At 43.3% G+C, this 16,905-nt stretch overlaps 1 protein-coding gene across 1 annotated transcript in view; it reads left to right on the forward strand.

Annotated features, from left to right (window-relative positions):
* NPHP4 (nephrocystin 4) overlaps positions 1 to 16,905 on the forward strand; it is a 311,285-nt gene that overhangs the window by 183,727 nt on the left and 110,653 nt on the right. Inside the window, exons 11-12 of the mRNA XM_063435987.1 lie at positions 14,798 to 14,853; positions 16,371 to 16,496. Coding sequence (XP_063292057.1) covers positions 14,798 to 14,853; positions 16,371 to 16,496 — 182 coding nt within the window. The remainder of the gene's footprint in view (positions 1 to 14,797; positions 14,854 to 16,370; positions 16,497 to 16,905) is intronic.

Here is a 16,905-nt window from a genome sequence, read left to right on the forward strand (position 1 = left end):
GCTTTAAATAAAGAAAAACCTTTTATATTTCAAGTCCGTGAGTGCAAGCCGTTTCTTTATATGTATACTTTTTGGCTATAGCTTTGAAGCACCCGGCCCTTAAATTTGTGGTTAAGCCTGAGTGCAAGGACACAAGCATCTTTTTTATACATATATATGTATAAATATATATATTATTTAAAAAAATATATTTTTTGTTGTACCATGAAGCAAACTCCAAATCACAACAGCTGTTTCGACCATTGTTTTGTTTGTTTTGTTTGTTTTGTGATTCCGTCACTATGAAGATTCAGAGTTACATAATTCATACAAAATTGGTGATCGCCCAAAAATTCATTTGAAACTTAATGCACAAGTCTACTATGTAATTAGGAGTTTTGAAAGGATGAAAGATTATAATATTACTTACCTGTGTAACTGTACCCAAATGGCATAACTAAGAATGCTGCTCATGTCACAAGCACATTTTTAAAGTGGCAGTGGGAATCCCAAGTCACTTCTGGCTCCCATTAGTCCACGTCATTCTGGCGTCCCAATTCACACATATTTTGGGTTCACAGGCGTAATGTGGACCAATCAAAAGTAACATGAGGGTATTTAAACTTCCCTGTGCCCTATTGAGGTTTCTGATCCCAGTACCCTTTAGTGCGTTTCTTAATTCCTGCCTTTAGATTTAACCCTTTCCTGCATTGTTTGCCTGTTTGACTGATTACTGTCTTCCTGACTCTGGCTATTTCTCATTTTCGCTGTCTCTCCATTACCCTGACCTCGGCTTAAATTTTGACTTTGCTATTCTCTCCGTCTCACATTAAGTCCAGCCAATCTAAGGCCTGGTAATACATTTATTTCCTGGTAATGTCCCGTGCTATCCTAAACTCTGCCTTTTGAGGTTTTGCCTCGTATGAGACGTGTAGTTGACTGTGCCGTGAATCAGTAATATAATTTTGAAATCCTGCAACTCGAGCCATATTCAATGAAATATCTCACATTACTGTACAATAAATATAACTATGACCAGGGGCATAAAAGTTAGATAGGAAACATTCTTTTGGGAAACTACAAAGGCCAGTCTATAATTTCAAAAATATTGACAGTGATAACATTTATTACAGTAAATTTACATTTTACTTGAAGTTTAATTTAGTAGTATTGATATGTGACATTTTAATAGTTTTACTATTCAGTTCAAAAAAAGAGAAAATAGTCTGAAATGAAAACTAACAGCTAAATGTGTCATGGATCAATGCCATTTATACTTGAGATGACCTTGAGAAAGAATAATCAGGTCAGTTTTATTGAACATGAAAGAAAAAGAAAATGAAATATCTTGCAACGTTGACCTATTGCTGGCTGTTGGGAAGCCTCTAGAAATTGTGCTTAGGTAAGTTTACCTCTGATAGACACTACAGTAAGATGCATAATGAGAGTATTTCAGGGACAAAAAAATATACAAAGCAAAACTGTTGCATAAAATAACATTTGTTTGGTACCTGTTATATTATGTTAAGCTTCTCTTTTTAACCTCTTTTTGACAGATGTTATGTGTAATGTAGCACACTAATATTAGATATGCAAACATGGAATAGTAACAAGAATTCTCCAGCATATTTAGATATTCTCGGCCCTGTAAACCTGAAATACAGAAGTCTGAATTGCCTAGAATCACAAGTCGCTACAAGCAGCTAGTGCTCCTTGCCCGGATGACTTCTTCGTTATTGATGATCTCAGTCTTTTTAAAGAAGAATTGGTAGTCTAGTGTGTATGCACAGTAGGCCACACACTGCACCAACCAGCATCACCTCACAGAGATGCATTATCCCAATGCATCTCTGTGGAGAGTGTGGAGTTCTTGTGCATATTTCATAGCAGTAATAGGAATCACCTCTAGTGGCTGTCTGAGTGGCAACCATTAGAGGTGTCCTTAGAGACAATTTCACATTATTATCATTATTATGCCTTAGGTACATGAGCTAAGTTTTAGTCATTTAGCACCCATCATGTTCTATTTCCTCTATATTTTATAAAGATATTCTCTATAATTTAAAAGTACCAGTAACCTGATAAATCCGTTAAGTGAGATGAAGCAGATAAATCTACAGCATACTATTATAAGGAGGTGGAGCAATCAGTCATAAAACATCTCATGTTCTTGATTTATACACTTGTCCATACTTATTCCGTGAGCAATCTCATCTACTTAAGATACTCACAAAAAAAGAAGAGGGATTGCACTTGTCCACATGGTGCTTAAAGAAACACTATAGGCACCCAGACGACTTCAGTTCATTGAAGTTGTCTGGGTGCAGTGTCTATCGCCGCGCATGTACATTAGCAGACACGGAGTTTGAACCAGCACCGAGGGACTTTGAATGCTGACACTGACACTGGAATCAGGTGAGTGACAGAAGGGTTTTTTATCCCCTTCAGCACCATGGAGGGGGCGGGTGGACTATAGGGAGCTATAGTTCAAGGAAAGCAACTTTGTTTTCCTGGCATTACAGTTTCCCTTTAAGTGAGCAAGGGCCAGCACAATCATACATATGATATTTAACAAATAAAAAAGCCTCAGGCACTCACTGTGTTTTACAAAATGCAGGTTATTGGACCATCATGTGCACAGCAACGTTTCGACTTTCACAAAAGTCTTTGTCAAGCTAATACCTCAAAGAACATTGAACCTTTAAATACAGTGTGCAATAAAACAAATCAAACATAATTAAAGATAATTACCGTTGTTAGTAACTCACCAAAACCTTTCCAATATTGCAGATGGGCAAAGTAGATAGGGCATGAAAAAGGTGTGCCAAAAAAAGAACATTTCAAATACTGAAACACAGAAAAAAGGGCCCCACGGGGACAGTGGAATGCAAGGTAAACATTCTCACAAGATTTGTGAATGACCAAAGTGTAGAGGGACATTCACAAAAGGTGCTCACAAAACAAGCATACAAGCTAAACATCCCATACCTTAGATGACAGATTCCCTGTTTAAAGGGACATGCATCACTTGATAATTATGCTTTTAAACCAGCAAACACTTTTAAACTAATATACAAACCAAAATAAAGCAAGAATGTTTTTAAACTTATTATAAACCTGGTCAGATTGCATAATTGGGCATGCCTCTCAACGAGGGCAGTTTCTTCAGCCCCCCACCCATTCAGCCATCTCCGCTTTAGACCAGTCTACTAATGACAGAAACATGGCATTATTGTGCAGCAGCTGGAGAGAGAGACCTAATACCAGAGCCTCCTCTGCATGAGTCACATGCAAAATGTTGCAAGTTGAAGTCCTCCAACTGCGCATGTGTGAATCTGTCAAACATGCCCAGTGCGCTTTTCCAGCATTCCTAGGGATAGGACACTGATTGGTTTGTTTAGTGTCTCATATCTGGTGTCACAATAGCGTGCATTTAAAACCAAAACACTTTTTTCACTGTTATATATTGAAAAGCAGTTAGTTGTCTTCAAGCTGGTATGTCAGGCCTACAGCGTGTACTCTGCCAACCTCTGCCAGTGCACATTGCCACTCATATCTCGTGTCACAATAGCGTGCATTTAAAACCAAAAAACCTTTTTCACTGTTATAGATTGAATAGCAGTTAGTTGTCTTCAAGCGGGTGTCAGGCCAAAAGTGTGTACTCTGCCAACCTCTGCCAGTGCACATTGCCACTCATATCTGGTGTCACAATAGCATGCATTTAAAACCAAAAAACTTTTTTCACTGTTATAGATTGAATAGCAGTTAGTTGTCTTCAAGCGGGTGTGTCAGGCCTACAGCGTGTACTCTGCCAACCTCTGCCACTCCACAGTGCCACTCATATCTGGTCTCACAGTAGCCTGCACGCATAGTACCACTAATCCCCAAAAAAATGACAGGCAGAGGCAGGCCACCCCGCTAGGGCCGTCATGGTCGTGGTGCTGTGATTCCCTTTTGCCATAGAATCATGCCCAATTTTCAGAGGCCACGTACCCTGAACTTGAAAAGTTCTGAGGACATAGTTGACTGGCTAACACAGGACACCCAATCTTCTACAGCTTCCGCTCGGAACCTTGACGCACCATCCTCCTCCAGCTTAGCTTCAAGCACCTCTCAAGATACCACTCAGCCGCCTGCCGCCACCACCAACACTAGCACCACAGCCGCTTCACTTGGTATGTCAGAGGAGTTATTTACACATCCGTTTGAAGAAATGAGTGATGCGCAACCATTATTGCCAGAGGATGTAGATAACAGGGATATGTCTCAGTCAGGCAGCATTACACACATGAACGTAAAGCGGACGTTAAGCGGTTGATGATGACGATGCGTCCATGGATGTCACGTGGGTGCCCGCTCGGCAAGAAGAAGAACAGGGCGAAAGTTCAGATGGGGAGACAGAGAGGAGGAGACAAGTTGGAAGCAGGGGGAGGTCGTCGCAAGGAGCTAGTGGCACAGTCAGACAGCATGCATCGGCACCCGGGGTCAGCCAGACAGCACGCCAATCAACGAATGCTGTGTCCACCACCAGAATGCCGTCATTGCAGAGCTCAGCAGTGTGGCATTTTTTTGTGTGTCTGCCTCTGACAACAGCGATGCCATTTGCAACCTTTGCCAAAAGAAACTGAATCGTGGGATGTCCAACACCCACCTAGGTACAACTGCTTTGCGTAGGCACATGATCGCACATCACAAACGCCTATGGGATCAACACATGAGTACAAGCAGCACACAAACTCAAAGCCACCATCCTCCTCCTGGTCCAGCATCTTCAGCCATGTCAACCACTGCTGTCCTCCTTGCCCCCTCTTTACCATCCGCCACTCCGTCTCTCGCCTTGAGCAGTTCCCGCTCATCTGCCCACAGTCAGGTGTCTGTCAAGGACATGTTTGAGCGTAAGAAGCCAATGTCAGAAAGTCACCCCCTTGCCCAGCGTCTGACAGCTGGCTTGTCTGAACTATTAGCCCGCCAGTTTTTACCATACAAGACGGTGGAGTCTGAGGCGTTCAAAAAATTTGTAGCTATTGGGACACCGCAGTGGAAGGTACCCGGACAAAATGTATTTTCACAAAAGGCAATCCCCAACCTGTACTCGATTGTGCAAAAGGAAGTAATGGCATGTCTGGCACACAGTGTTGGGGCAAGGGTCCATCTGGCCACTGATACCTGGTCTGCAAAGCATGGTCAGGGCAGGTATATCACCTACACTGCGCATTGGGTAAACCTGTTGACGGCTGCCAAGCATGGAATGTGTGGCTCTGCAGAGGAGTTGGTGACACCGCCAGAACTTGCAGGCAGGCCTGCTGCCACCTCCTCTACTCCTCCTACTCCATCCTCTTCCATAACCTCCTCGGCTGAGTCCTCTTCTGCTGCTGTGTCTTGCTCCACATCAACGGCACCCCCCCCAGCTCCCCAGGTACTATTCCACATCCCGGATACGGCAGTGTCACGCCATCTTGGGTTTGACTTGCTTGAAAGCAGAGAGTCACACCGGACAAGCACTCCTGAACGCACAGGTGGAAAAGTGGCTGACTCCGCAGCAACTGGATATCGGCAAAGTGGTTTGTGACAACGGAACAAATTTGTTGGCGGCATTGAAGTTGGGCAAGTTGACACATGTGCCGTGCATGGCACATGTGTGTAATCTGATCGTACAACGCTTTGTGCATAAGTACACAGGCTTACAGGACGTCCTTAAGCAGGCCAGGAAGGTGTGTGGCCATTTCAGGTGTTCCTACACGGCCATGGCACACTTTGCAGATATCCAGTGCCGAAACAACATGCCAGTGAGGCGCTTGATTTGCGACAGCCCGACACGTTGGCATTCAACACTCCTAATGTTCGACCGCCTGCTCCAACAAGAAAAAGCCGTTAATGAATATTTGTATGACCGGGGTGCTAGGACAGCCTCTGGGGAGCTGGGAATTTTTTTGCCACGTTACTGGACGCTCATGCGCAATGCCTGTAGGCTCATGCGTCCTTTTGAGGAGGTGACAAACCTAGTCAGTCGCACCGAATGCACCATCAGCGACATCATACCATTTGTTTTCTTCCTGGAGCATGCCCTGCGAAGAGTGCTGGATCAGGCCATAGATGAGCGTGAAGAGGAAGAGATGTGGTCACCATCACCACCAGAAACAGCCTTATCAGCATCGCTTGCTGGACCTGTGGCAACGCTGGAAGAGGATTGTGAGGAAGAGGAGTCAGAGGAGGAATGTGGCTTTGAGGAGGAGGAGAAAGACCTCGTTGTCACCTATCTGGTACTCGTGGTGTTGTACGTGGCTTGGGGAAGAACATACCTTCAGTGAGATCAGTGAGGAGGAGGAACGGGAAATGAGTAGCTCGGCATCCAACCTTGTGCAAATGGGGTCTTTCATGCTGTCGTGCCTGTTGAGGGACCCTCGTATAAAAAGGCTGAAGGAGAACGACCTGTACTGGGTGTCCTCGCTACTAGACCCCCGGTATAAGCAGAAAGTGGCTGAAATGTTACCAAATTACAACAAGTCGGAAAGGATGCAGCATTTGCAAAATAAATTAAAAGGTATGCTTTAAACAGCGTATAAGGGTGATGTCACAGCACAACGGGAATCTAACAGGGGGAGAGGTGGAAGTCATCTTCCTCCTCCCATGACCATGCCGGCAAGGACAGGATGCTTTAAAGACGTGTTGTTGATGGAGGACATGCGGAGCTTTTTAAGTCCTACGTATCACCACAGCCCTTTCGGGATCCACCCTCAGAGATTCGACTAAAAAAGGCCTGATGAGATGAGCTGCCTTGGGCTAAAAATGGTGACCCTATGTAGGAACAGTCCCTATTCTGCTCTGTGTCAGTGTTTATCAGGGTCCCTGAAGACAGGTGTCAATCCATATCTGCCAAGGGTACTCTATGTAGGGGGAACAGTCCCTATTCTGCTCTGTGTCAGTGTGTATCAGGGTCCCTGGGGACACGTGTCAATCCATATCTGCCAAGTGACCCTATGTAGGGGGAACAGTCCCTATTCTGCTCTGTGTCAGTGTGTATCAGGGGTTTTGAGGACTGGTGTCAATCCATATCTGTCAAGTGACCCTATGTAGGGGGAACAGCCTCTATTCTGCTCTGTGTCAGTGTGTATCAGGGATCCTTAGGATAAGTGTCAATCCATATCTGCCAAGTGACCCTATGTAGGGGGAACAGTCCCTATTCTGCTCTGTGTCAGTGTGTATCAGGGTCCCCGAGGACAGGTGTCAATCCATATCTGCCAAGTGACCCTATGTAGGGGGAACAGTCCCTATTCTGCTCTGTGTCAGTGTGTATCAGGGTCCCTGAGGACAGGTGTCAATCCATATCTGCCAAGTGACCCTATGTAGGGGGAACAGTCCATATTTTGCTCTGTGTCAGTGTGTATCAGGGTCTCTGAGGACAGGTGTCAATCCATATGTCAAGGTGTCAATCCATATGTCAAGTGTCATATGTCAGGTGTCAATCCATATCCATTGTGATTTAGGAATGTTACGTGATTTATGCCCTTTATGGATTATAACCAGACTCTGCATCAACTGTGTAATTTTCCATGGGAGTTTTGCCATGGATCCCCCTCCGGCATGCCACAGTCCAGGTGTTAGTCCCCTTGAAACAACTTTTCCATCACTATTGTTGCCAGAAAGAGTCCCTGTGGGTTTTAAAATTCGCCTGCCCATTGAAGTCTATGGCGGTTCGCCCGGTTCGCCGGATCGCGAACGTTTGCGGAAGTTCGCGTTCGCAAACCGAAAATGTTATGTTCGCGACATCACTACTGTTGGCATAGTAAGGACTAATGATAAGTGTGTCTCTCATGTTTACTGTCCTTTTCCTTCCCTTATTGATGTCTGTATAAGCCAGATTGTTACTACAATTCAGAGCCAATGCTTCCTTTGGACCTTTAAAGCTATATTAAAACGATTCTTTAGACTCTTCCCCACCCTACAATTTAAAGATTGGGATTTTACTTATTTTTCATTCTACTCCCCAACCTATAATTCGGAATCACTTCACTTTTTTCCGCCACAGCTATTTTTCCTGATTTTATGTAGATATCTGTGTTTCACTTTTTTTTTTGTCAATAGGATAAAGTATATACAGTTTTAAAATTCTGGACTCCCCACATTTCTTCTTATTCTAAGGACACGTTTTCCTAATTATATATTTTGGGTTAGGCAGTTATGACCCCTCTGGCATTCACTTCATGTGATTGAATTTTGTTCAGTTCGTAGACATCACTGTAATTAATGATGGTGGCTGGCGTTTACTAAAGACAACTGACCTGTATATCTGTTTAAACTGTGGCTGCAGCCTTATATGCATTGCTTGGAGAAGGGAGAATACACTGTGTGCAGTATTATTAGGCAAATGAGTATTTTGACCACATCATCCTCTTTATGCATGTTGTCTTACTCCAAGCTGTATAGGCTCGAAAGCCTACTACCAATTAAGCATATTAGGTGATGTGCATCTCTGTAATGAGAAGGGGTGTGGTCTAATGACATCAACACCCTATATCAGGTGTGCATAATTATTAGGCAACTTCCTTTCCTTTGGCAAAATGGATCAAAAGAAGGACTTGACAGGCTCAGAAAAGTCAAAAATAGTGAGATATCTTGCAGAGGGATGCACTCTTAAAATTGCAAAGCTTCTGAAGCGTGATCATCGAACAATCAAGCGTTTCATTCAAAATAGTCAACAGGGTCGCAAGAAGCGTGTGGAGAAACCAAGGCGCAGAATAACTGCCCATGAACTGAGAAAAGTCAAGCGTGCAGCTGCCAAGATGCCACTTGCCACCAGTTTGGCCATATTTCAGAGCTGCAACATCACTGGAGTGCCCGAAAGCACAAGGTGTGCAATACTCAGAGACATGGCCAAGGTAAGAAAGGCTGAAAGACGACCACCACTGAACAAGACACACAAGCTGAAACGTCAAGACTGGGCCAAGAAATATCTCAAGACTAATTTTTCTAAGGTTTTATGGACTGATGAAATGAGAGTGAGTCTTGATGGGCCAGATGGATGGATTGGTAAAGGGCAGAGAGCTCCAGTCCGACTCAGACGCCAGCGAGGTGGAGTACTGGTTTGGGCTGGTATCATCAAAGATGAGCTTGTGGGGCCTTTTCGGGTTGAGGATGGAGTCAAGCTCAACTCCCAGTTTCTGGAAGACACCTTCTTCAAGCAGTGGTACAGGAAGAAGTCTGCATCCTTCAAGAAAAACATGATTTTCATGCAGGACAATGCTCCATCACACGCGTCCAAGTACTCCACAGCGTGGCTGGCAAGAAAGGGTATAAAAGAAGTCTAATGACATGGCCTCCTTGTTCACCTGATCTGAACCCCATTGAGAACCTGTGGTCCATCATCAAATGTGAGATTTACAAGGAGGGAAAACAGTACACCTCTCTGAACAGTGTCTGGGAGGCTGTGGTTGCTGCTGCACGCAATGTTGATGGTGAACAGATCCAAACACTGACAGAATCCATGGATGGCAGGCTTTTGAGTGTCCTTGCAAAGAAAGGTGGCTATATTGGTCACTGATTTGTTTTTGTTATGTTTTTGAATGTAAGAAATGTATATTTGTGAATGTTGAGATGTTATATTGGTTTCACTGGTAAAAATAAATAATTGAAATGGGTATATATTTGTTTTTTGTTAAGTTGCCTAATAATTATGCACAGTAATAGTCACCTGCACACACAGATATCCCCCTAAAATAGCTATAACTAAAAACAAACTAAAAACTACTTCCAAAAATATTCAGCTTTGATATTAATGAGTTTTTTGGGTTCATTGAGAACATGGTTGTTGTTCAATAATAAAATTAATCCTCAAAAATACAACTTGCCTAATAATTCTGCACTCCCTGTAATTGCCACATACAGTTTATGTGGGGTTCTAAACTAATTAACAGAGTATTCTTTAAAATCATCCTTAAATCTATTTCTTACCTCTAGACTATCTCAACTGCCACATTCCTCTTCAATGTAGCTGTTGCAATTTGCCGGTCTCTGTTTAAAAATACAAGTGCTACTTGTTTTAAACTTATCTCTATCACCACTCAGTTTGTGTGAACAGCTCACCCATCTACTGCTGTCTACCTGTACCATACTGATCTTATCATTGTAATGGTGACTTACTGTTAGAGGCAGGGCCAGATTACGGCCCAATTGGGCCTGGTGCTGACAATTATGATGGACCTAATTACGGAATTTTATCGACAGAATACACTAAACCAGTTATACCTCCTGTCATGCCAAAGCATGAGTTGGCATTTGATATATGTTATGAGTTGTTTTTGTAAACATTGGGATAACATTTATTGTACGCTTACACCAGTCCTAGGCCATAAAACTACTAGATAACCATCACCAGAGTTGGACATAGGGCATCGTAAAAGGTATTGGTGCATATGCTTTGACTTTGGGTTCTTCAAAGGACAACATACGTTAGGAAAATATGGAGTGGGCAATAAACTGCCAGGCCAAACCCCTCTGATCCACCCAGGAATGTGGGATTATCCAGGCGGAGAGTTCTTTTTTTTTGGAGACCTGTAACATCTAAATCTCCCAAGAATTATATATAAGGGGTAAATATATTCAAGGATTTCTTGTGTTTTCTCCTATTTTATTTTATGGACTGTTTTGCAATTTGTTATCTGTGTTTCTGTATGGCATTTATTTCTGTATTTTTGTACACAGCACTGTGAATCCTTTTTGTCAGATTAAATGTTTACTTAATCAGCTTGTGTCTTTGTTCTCTATGAGCTCACTCTTCTGAGGAAAGCTCAGGTAAACACGTTACCAAAAGGGTTAATTATATAGGTCTGATCAGTCAAGTAAGGTTGTGATACTATAATTCTACTGTGTGTGGGGTAACATAAGACGCCCGGATATAAAGTGTTGGTGGTGGCAGTAAAGTGTGTACTATGGTGTTAGTATTGAAGAGATTGCAGGGGTTAATTTAGTGGTTGCTGGGACTAGCAACAGGTAACCAGGGGTCTGGTGTCATTAACCCTTTCACTTCCACACTCTCCACTGTCTCGGCTGGGCCATTAGCCCACGTTTGTGACACCTCCAAAGCATCATGTATCTGTTGGAAGTGGTGCTGGAGGGTAACTCACAGTAAATAGCTATCAGAAAGCACATACCTTATGCTAATCACTTGCTTTCATCTATCAAGTAAATCCATATCCCCTAACAGCACTGTCCGGTGACGCAGGATTTTGGTGGGCCGGTAAAAGGGTGGGCCACTGATGTGAATCACGTAACCAGAACCGCCCAAAGGGACAAACATAACCAAAAAGAGGACGTGTCTCCATGAAGAATTAGATGGTCAGCCTGGCGTGAATGCACACCAGCCAGCCAGCCTGCCAATCATGCAGGATGACCAACCAAGGGCATACTGTGCAGACCTCACCCTGAGCTTGTCATAAATGAGTCTAATGATACGCTAGCTCTACGCTTTCTAAGCACTCATTGGTCCACTCCTCTTCTAACCTTCTTACTAGCCGGCAGAAACTCATCTTTTTTTTGTCAATCAATTTTTATTGAAGGTTTTCTTTTTGTTATGTCAACGTTTGGTTGGGTACAAAAATAAAGAGGGGTAGGGTGCATAATACATTACATGAGACAACATATGTCTTGATAAGACAATCGGGTTAAAAGAGTAACAAGCAACAACCATACATTGACATTGTGTCAGGAGGTAAATATGGCTTAGGGAGAGCAGCAGCTTAGTCAGCATTTACGGATTCGTGACCACGGGTACGGCGAGTGGTTCAACTGCCTTCTAAATGTACCCCTAACCTAGGGGGCAACGGGGGGGGGGGGGCGGGGGAGATTTAATCATAGGAGTGCACCCCATCACATATGGGTGGTCACTCAGGCCTCTGAGAGCCAGAGCTTCTCACTACGGGTTTTAGGGTGTTTAGGCTCCTTTAAACTTTCTGGACCAGGGTGGACAGTAGTCCATGTCACGGGTAATAAAACTTGTTAGAAAAAATTGTTAGAAAGACTGTGTGCGCTATAGCACTAACCACAAAGAGTTCGAACTGCATCTTCGTGATTATCAATGTCCTCTATATTCAAGTCCCTGATGAGGGGGTCTGCGGCCTCCCTGAGGTGAAGGGGACGGTGCTCTGCGGGTCCCGTGCCTGCAGATTGGATCGTTGAGCAGGGGTTGTCTTCGGGGCCATTAAGCCCAGTTTCCGTAGAAATTGCGGTGCTTCTGCTGGAGTAGATATTTTATGTATCGTCCCTTCGTGAGATACCACAAGGAACCTGGGTGATCTCCAGTGATATTCCATGCCCGCTGTTCGCAGCTGGCTGGTAACAGGATTCAGAGATCTTCTCCATTGCAGAGTTGACCTGGTAAGATCTCGATAGAAGGAGAGTGTGGAGCCTTCAAATGCTAGCGGTGTCTTGCCCCGTAGTGCTGTTAGCAGGATTTGCTTATCTTGCGCGGTAGAGCAGCGGACTATGACGTCTCTCGTCCCCGACACCCGGGTGTTGCCCGGTATCGGCAGGCGGTAGGTTCCGTCCAGGGAAAGCTTCTTCGCCTGGCTTGGCGGGAGCACCGAGGCCACCAGCCTCCGGAGATAATGTGGGAGTTCGTCTGGTGTTATCGGGTCGGGTATACCCCTTATTTTAAGGTGGTTGCGTCTTGACCTGTCATCCAGTGCTGTGAAGTGGAGTGCCAGGGCTTGTTGGGTCGTGTGCATGGTGGAAAACGTGTCCGATAGGGCCGACAGATCCCTACGGAGGTCGGTGATGTCGCCCCCTGACACAGCCACCCTGTCATTTACCGCTTGTAGGTCGGCCTTTATCCCTGCCACATCGGCTGCTAATATGCCTTTTATCTCTGAGACCAGGTTGCGGAAGTCGCGTTGTGTGACCGCGGCTGATCCCTCCGTGTCACCCGCAGGGTGAGGTACCTGGTCTGGGGCCGAGTCAGGCTGCAGCCCATCTGCGCCGGCCTGCATGGGCTCAGGTTCCTTTGCCGCCATTTTTGTCAGTGGCTGCCGCTGGAGCATGGACCCATTGTCTCTGGATCCTCAGGGTGCCTCTTGATTCTGCCTCTGTGTCCGGTGCCCCATAGTTGGTGTCTGGATGGGTGACGGGGTGGGCAGGTAAGCCTCAGTGTCTGAGTCGGCTTGGGGTTCAAGGCCGTGAAACAGCGCCAACAGGTCCAGGCCTGTGTGAGGTCTGTAGGCCCCAGGTCTCCGCTTTTGGCGTTTCGCTTTGGCTGCTTGTAGGAATGGCATAGGACGGCTCTTGGTGGACCCCTCGGGTTGAGCCGGTGTTTCTATGCTCACAGGTGGGGTAAGTCGTGTTGGGGATGGAGCGTCGGGAGATGGCGACCGCTCCGGCTCGAGGTTAAGCTCCTCCCCCCCAGAAACTCATCTTATAAGGTCTGGGAGAGAGAACAAATGTATGTAGTGGCTGTAGAAAAAAGGGAACATGCCACAATGTTAGAGACTGAAGCAGCAAGAGCATTTGCATAGTGCACAAAGTCAGCTTTACCCTAACTAATTTTATTGTCAGCCAGTCCACACCAGTTTTTTCCCCTACATCCCTCTTAAGTTTCCAAGAGCATGTGAAGAGTAGTAAAACAGTTTTGTTTTGTTTTTTTAAACCAATGGACCTATTCCATAGGCATGGGCCTGGAGCTGCAGTTCCATCAGCCCCTGTGTTAATCTGGCCCTGGTTAGAGGGGTGACTTTACCTCATGTGGTGTTTATGGTGCAATGGGTGTATGAGTGCTATCAACCAGCTTTCTGTCAAACTCTCTTTGAGTAGTTTGACAAATATATATATATATATATATATATATATATATATATATATATATCAGATGGTCAAGTGTTTTATGAATTTCTCTATAACCCTGTATATATGCAGCGTGTTGTGTGTGTGTGTGTGTGTGTGTATGTGTGTATATGTATGTATGTATGTATGTATATATATATATATATATATATATATATTCTTGAGGAAAGTCCCATAGAGGACTGAAACGTTGACACATTTTCTGGTGTGTAACTGCACAATAAAACTTCAAGATTTATTTTCAAAGTCCTGTGAGTGCACCTTCCTTGATATTTATATTTTGGCATAAGTAATTATCACCCAGGCAAGGACAAGACCGGTAGGGTGAGTGCTGTATTCACGTGTGTATATATATAATCATTTTAATCTTGTGGAAATACATTTATTGGATTTTAAAGAAGACCGTGAGTGCAGCCTACATTTTGGATTTTTTATCATTGAAGCCCTGGCTTTTGCACCTGGCACTTTAGGAACAAGTATAGCTTGAGCGCAAGGATTAGTCTGTGTGTATATATTATATATATATATATATATAAAATCTGTTTTGTTGTTGTGCATCATTTTGGGTTTCCTTTTACAAACATTAAGATACTCATTTTTTTCATTATCCATTGTATATCCACTGCGTCCTTCTTTTTCCCCCTTTCTCCTTGAGATGAATTACGTTTTATCTATTTTCTGATAGTTGCTAGTCTTTTTGCTTGCTCTTTTATTTCTCTCTGAGTGTTCGGCATTTACGCTATAAGTGAGAAAGGAACTTGTGCAGTCCAAAATATTTAATTATATAAATCATAAGTGACAACTGGAGTAGCCTGCCGTTCTTACAAAGCAAGAAATAATATAGTGTATAAATAGTATTTTTGTTCAAGTAATACGTAATCCTTTACAAAAAGTTCAGTGTATACAATATTTTTTTTCTTTCTCACCACTATAGAATAGACCGACAAAGAAACTACTATAATACTAATAATATTCTCCTTTCATCTTGCAGCAAAGATGGTGTCTCAGAACCATGTTTCCCTTCAAGAGTCTCAGTTAGGACCTGCGGTGAGTCTACAGAAAAGCAGTGTTTTTATATAAAATGCAATAATATGAACCTATTTCAGTTGTTTGTCAAAAGGACTATCGATACATCGATAAATGTTTATTTTACGCTATATTTTAAGCATTGAGTGAACATGGTGGATTTCCTGAAACAGTTAGACAAACGGAATCGGTTGACCACAAAGCATTATTATTATATTTATTCTTAGCATTTATATAGAACCAACCTATTTGGCAGCTCTGGACAGTTATAAAAAGGGTTAAAAAGGGCCTGATCAAACACGCTTACAATCTACAAGGAGTAAAAGTAAATTTATATATATATACTTCCTTCAGACTTCTTCCACACACAGTATTGGGCCCTGGACTGGAGGATCCAATACCAGGTACCTGCCTTCACACCAAATGACACAACAGCATACAAGGCTAACACTATAGTGCCCTCTGTTCTCCCCCTTTTGCCCATAAAGGGTTAAAAAAAAAAAAACCTTTATGTACTCACTCGATTCCAGAACCAATGCCCCTCAGTGCTTGATCATTGCTCTGCCTCCTCGGACGTCATCCTAATGCGCATGCACGGGAGCACTGTGAGTGCATTAGGCCCTCCCCATAGCAAAGCACTGCTTCAGTGCTTACCCATATGGATTTTATGGACGAAACCGTGCTGATGTTAGTTTCAGCAGTAATAATAATGTGTCTGTGCTATTGCCTTCATCAGCTTATTATTTGACCCTTGGTGAAGGTGTTCCTAGATATGAGACTTCCTGAATGAGAAGTCATTTAAAATGTCTTACATCTACCCATGTTCCCTCAATTCTTCTATTTGTTACTGCCTATTTTATTTGCTCATTTCATATGTCACTCCATTATCACCACGTTTAGCTGATAAAATATTTATATTTTTTTCAATGTATTTTCTAATGTTGTGAAAAAGTATGAATTATTAACTTAGACACATTAATCCTTTAAAGGACCACTTTACACCCCTAAAGCATATCAGCTTGCTGAAATGCTTTACATGTGATGAGTATCCCATCTTAATTGCACTTTAAAAAAAATGCTTACTTCTATGAGAAATGGGCACTTTTCTAAGTCAATTATTACCTCCTTGACTGTCAATCAAACAGCCAGGGAGGTTTTCTTCCTCCTACCATGAACTTCACTGAGCTAACGGAAGTGGCAAGCAGGCTCTGCTATAGTATGCCTGCTTTCTCCTACTAGTCCAAGTGAGTCTGAAGCTTCTGATTGGTCCTTTCCCCAGCCCAGACATTAGATTGGGGACAGTTAAAATGCTCAACAGCAATTATTTAAAGGTATATAACGGGTAATATACATTGCCCACTTTGAGCCCCAGCTGACAGAAGGGAGTCCGAGGTATCAATTGATACCTGGGTCTCTGCAGTGTGAGCAGCGATGTAACCCTGTTCATATGAAAACTAAAGGAGGTTCCATGCCGTTCTAACATGAAACATCCTAACGTGCTGAAGAGATTCTGTTCTCATTTGTTGTTTATATTCCAGTTGTCAATGTCCCAGTTGAGTACATCATCACGTTATCCAACAATAAGTCATTCATCTAAAATATCCCAGCAGCTAGTCCCAAGCCAGCTCATGCCTTCTCCGATGGCCTACCAAAATTCTCATGCGGTAAGTAAGCTTTCTGATAGCATACTTAATAAAAAATATATTGACTGCTTCTCTTGACTGGCTTATAATTGTTTGTACATTACATAAAATCTTGTGGAAAGGGGTATTTGCAGGGTTGTTTTACATGAACAAACTTTAGCAGGAAAAAGTGTATATAAATATTACAAGAAAAGTGTTAAATCAGATATTGTTCACAATTCCTAGTCAGGGTACACTATTAACCCAAACTATAAAATGCATGCACTGCCTACTGGTTGTTCCAGCAGATTAAAGAATGAGAGAGGGATAGAGAGAAAGCCCTGAGTATGTCTGGTACCTAGACTGACAAACACAAAAGGATTGAATCAGTGGCACCCACCACCATTAAATCCACCAGCTGGGCAATTCATTTGAAGCTCTGTGGAGAGAG

Source organism: Pelobates fuscus, chromosome 11, assembly GCF_036172605.1.
Source record: "Pelobates fuscus isolate aPelFus1 chromosome 11, aPelFus1.pri, whole genome shotgun sequence".
NCBI classification, from domain to species: Eukaryota; Metazoa; Chordata; class Amphibia; order Anura; family Pelobatidae; genus Pelobates; species Pelobates fuscus.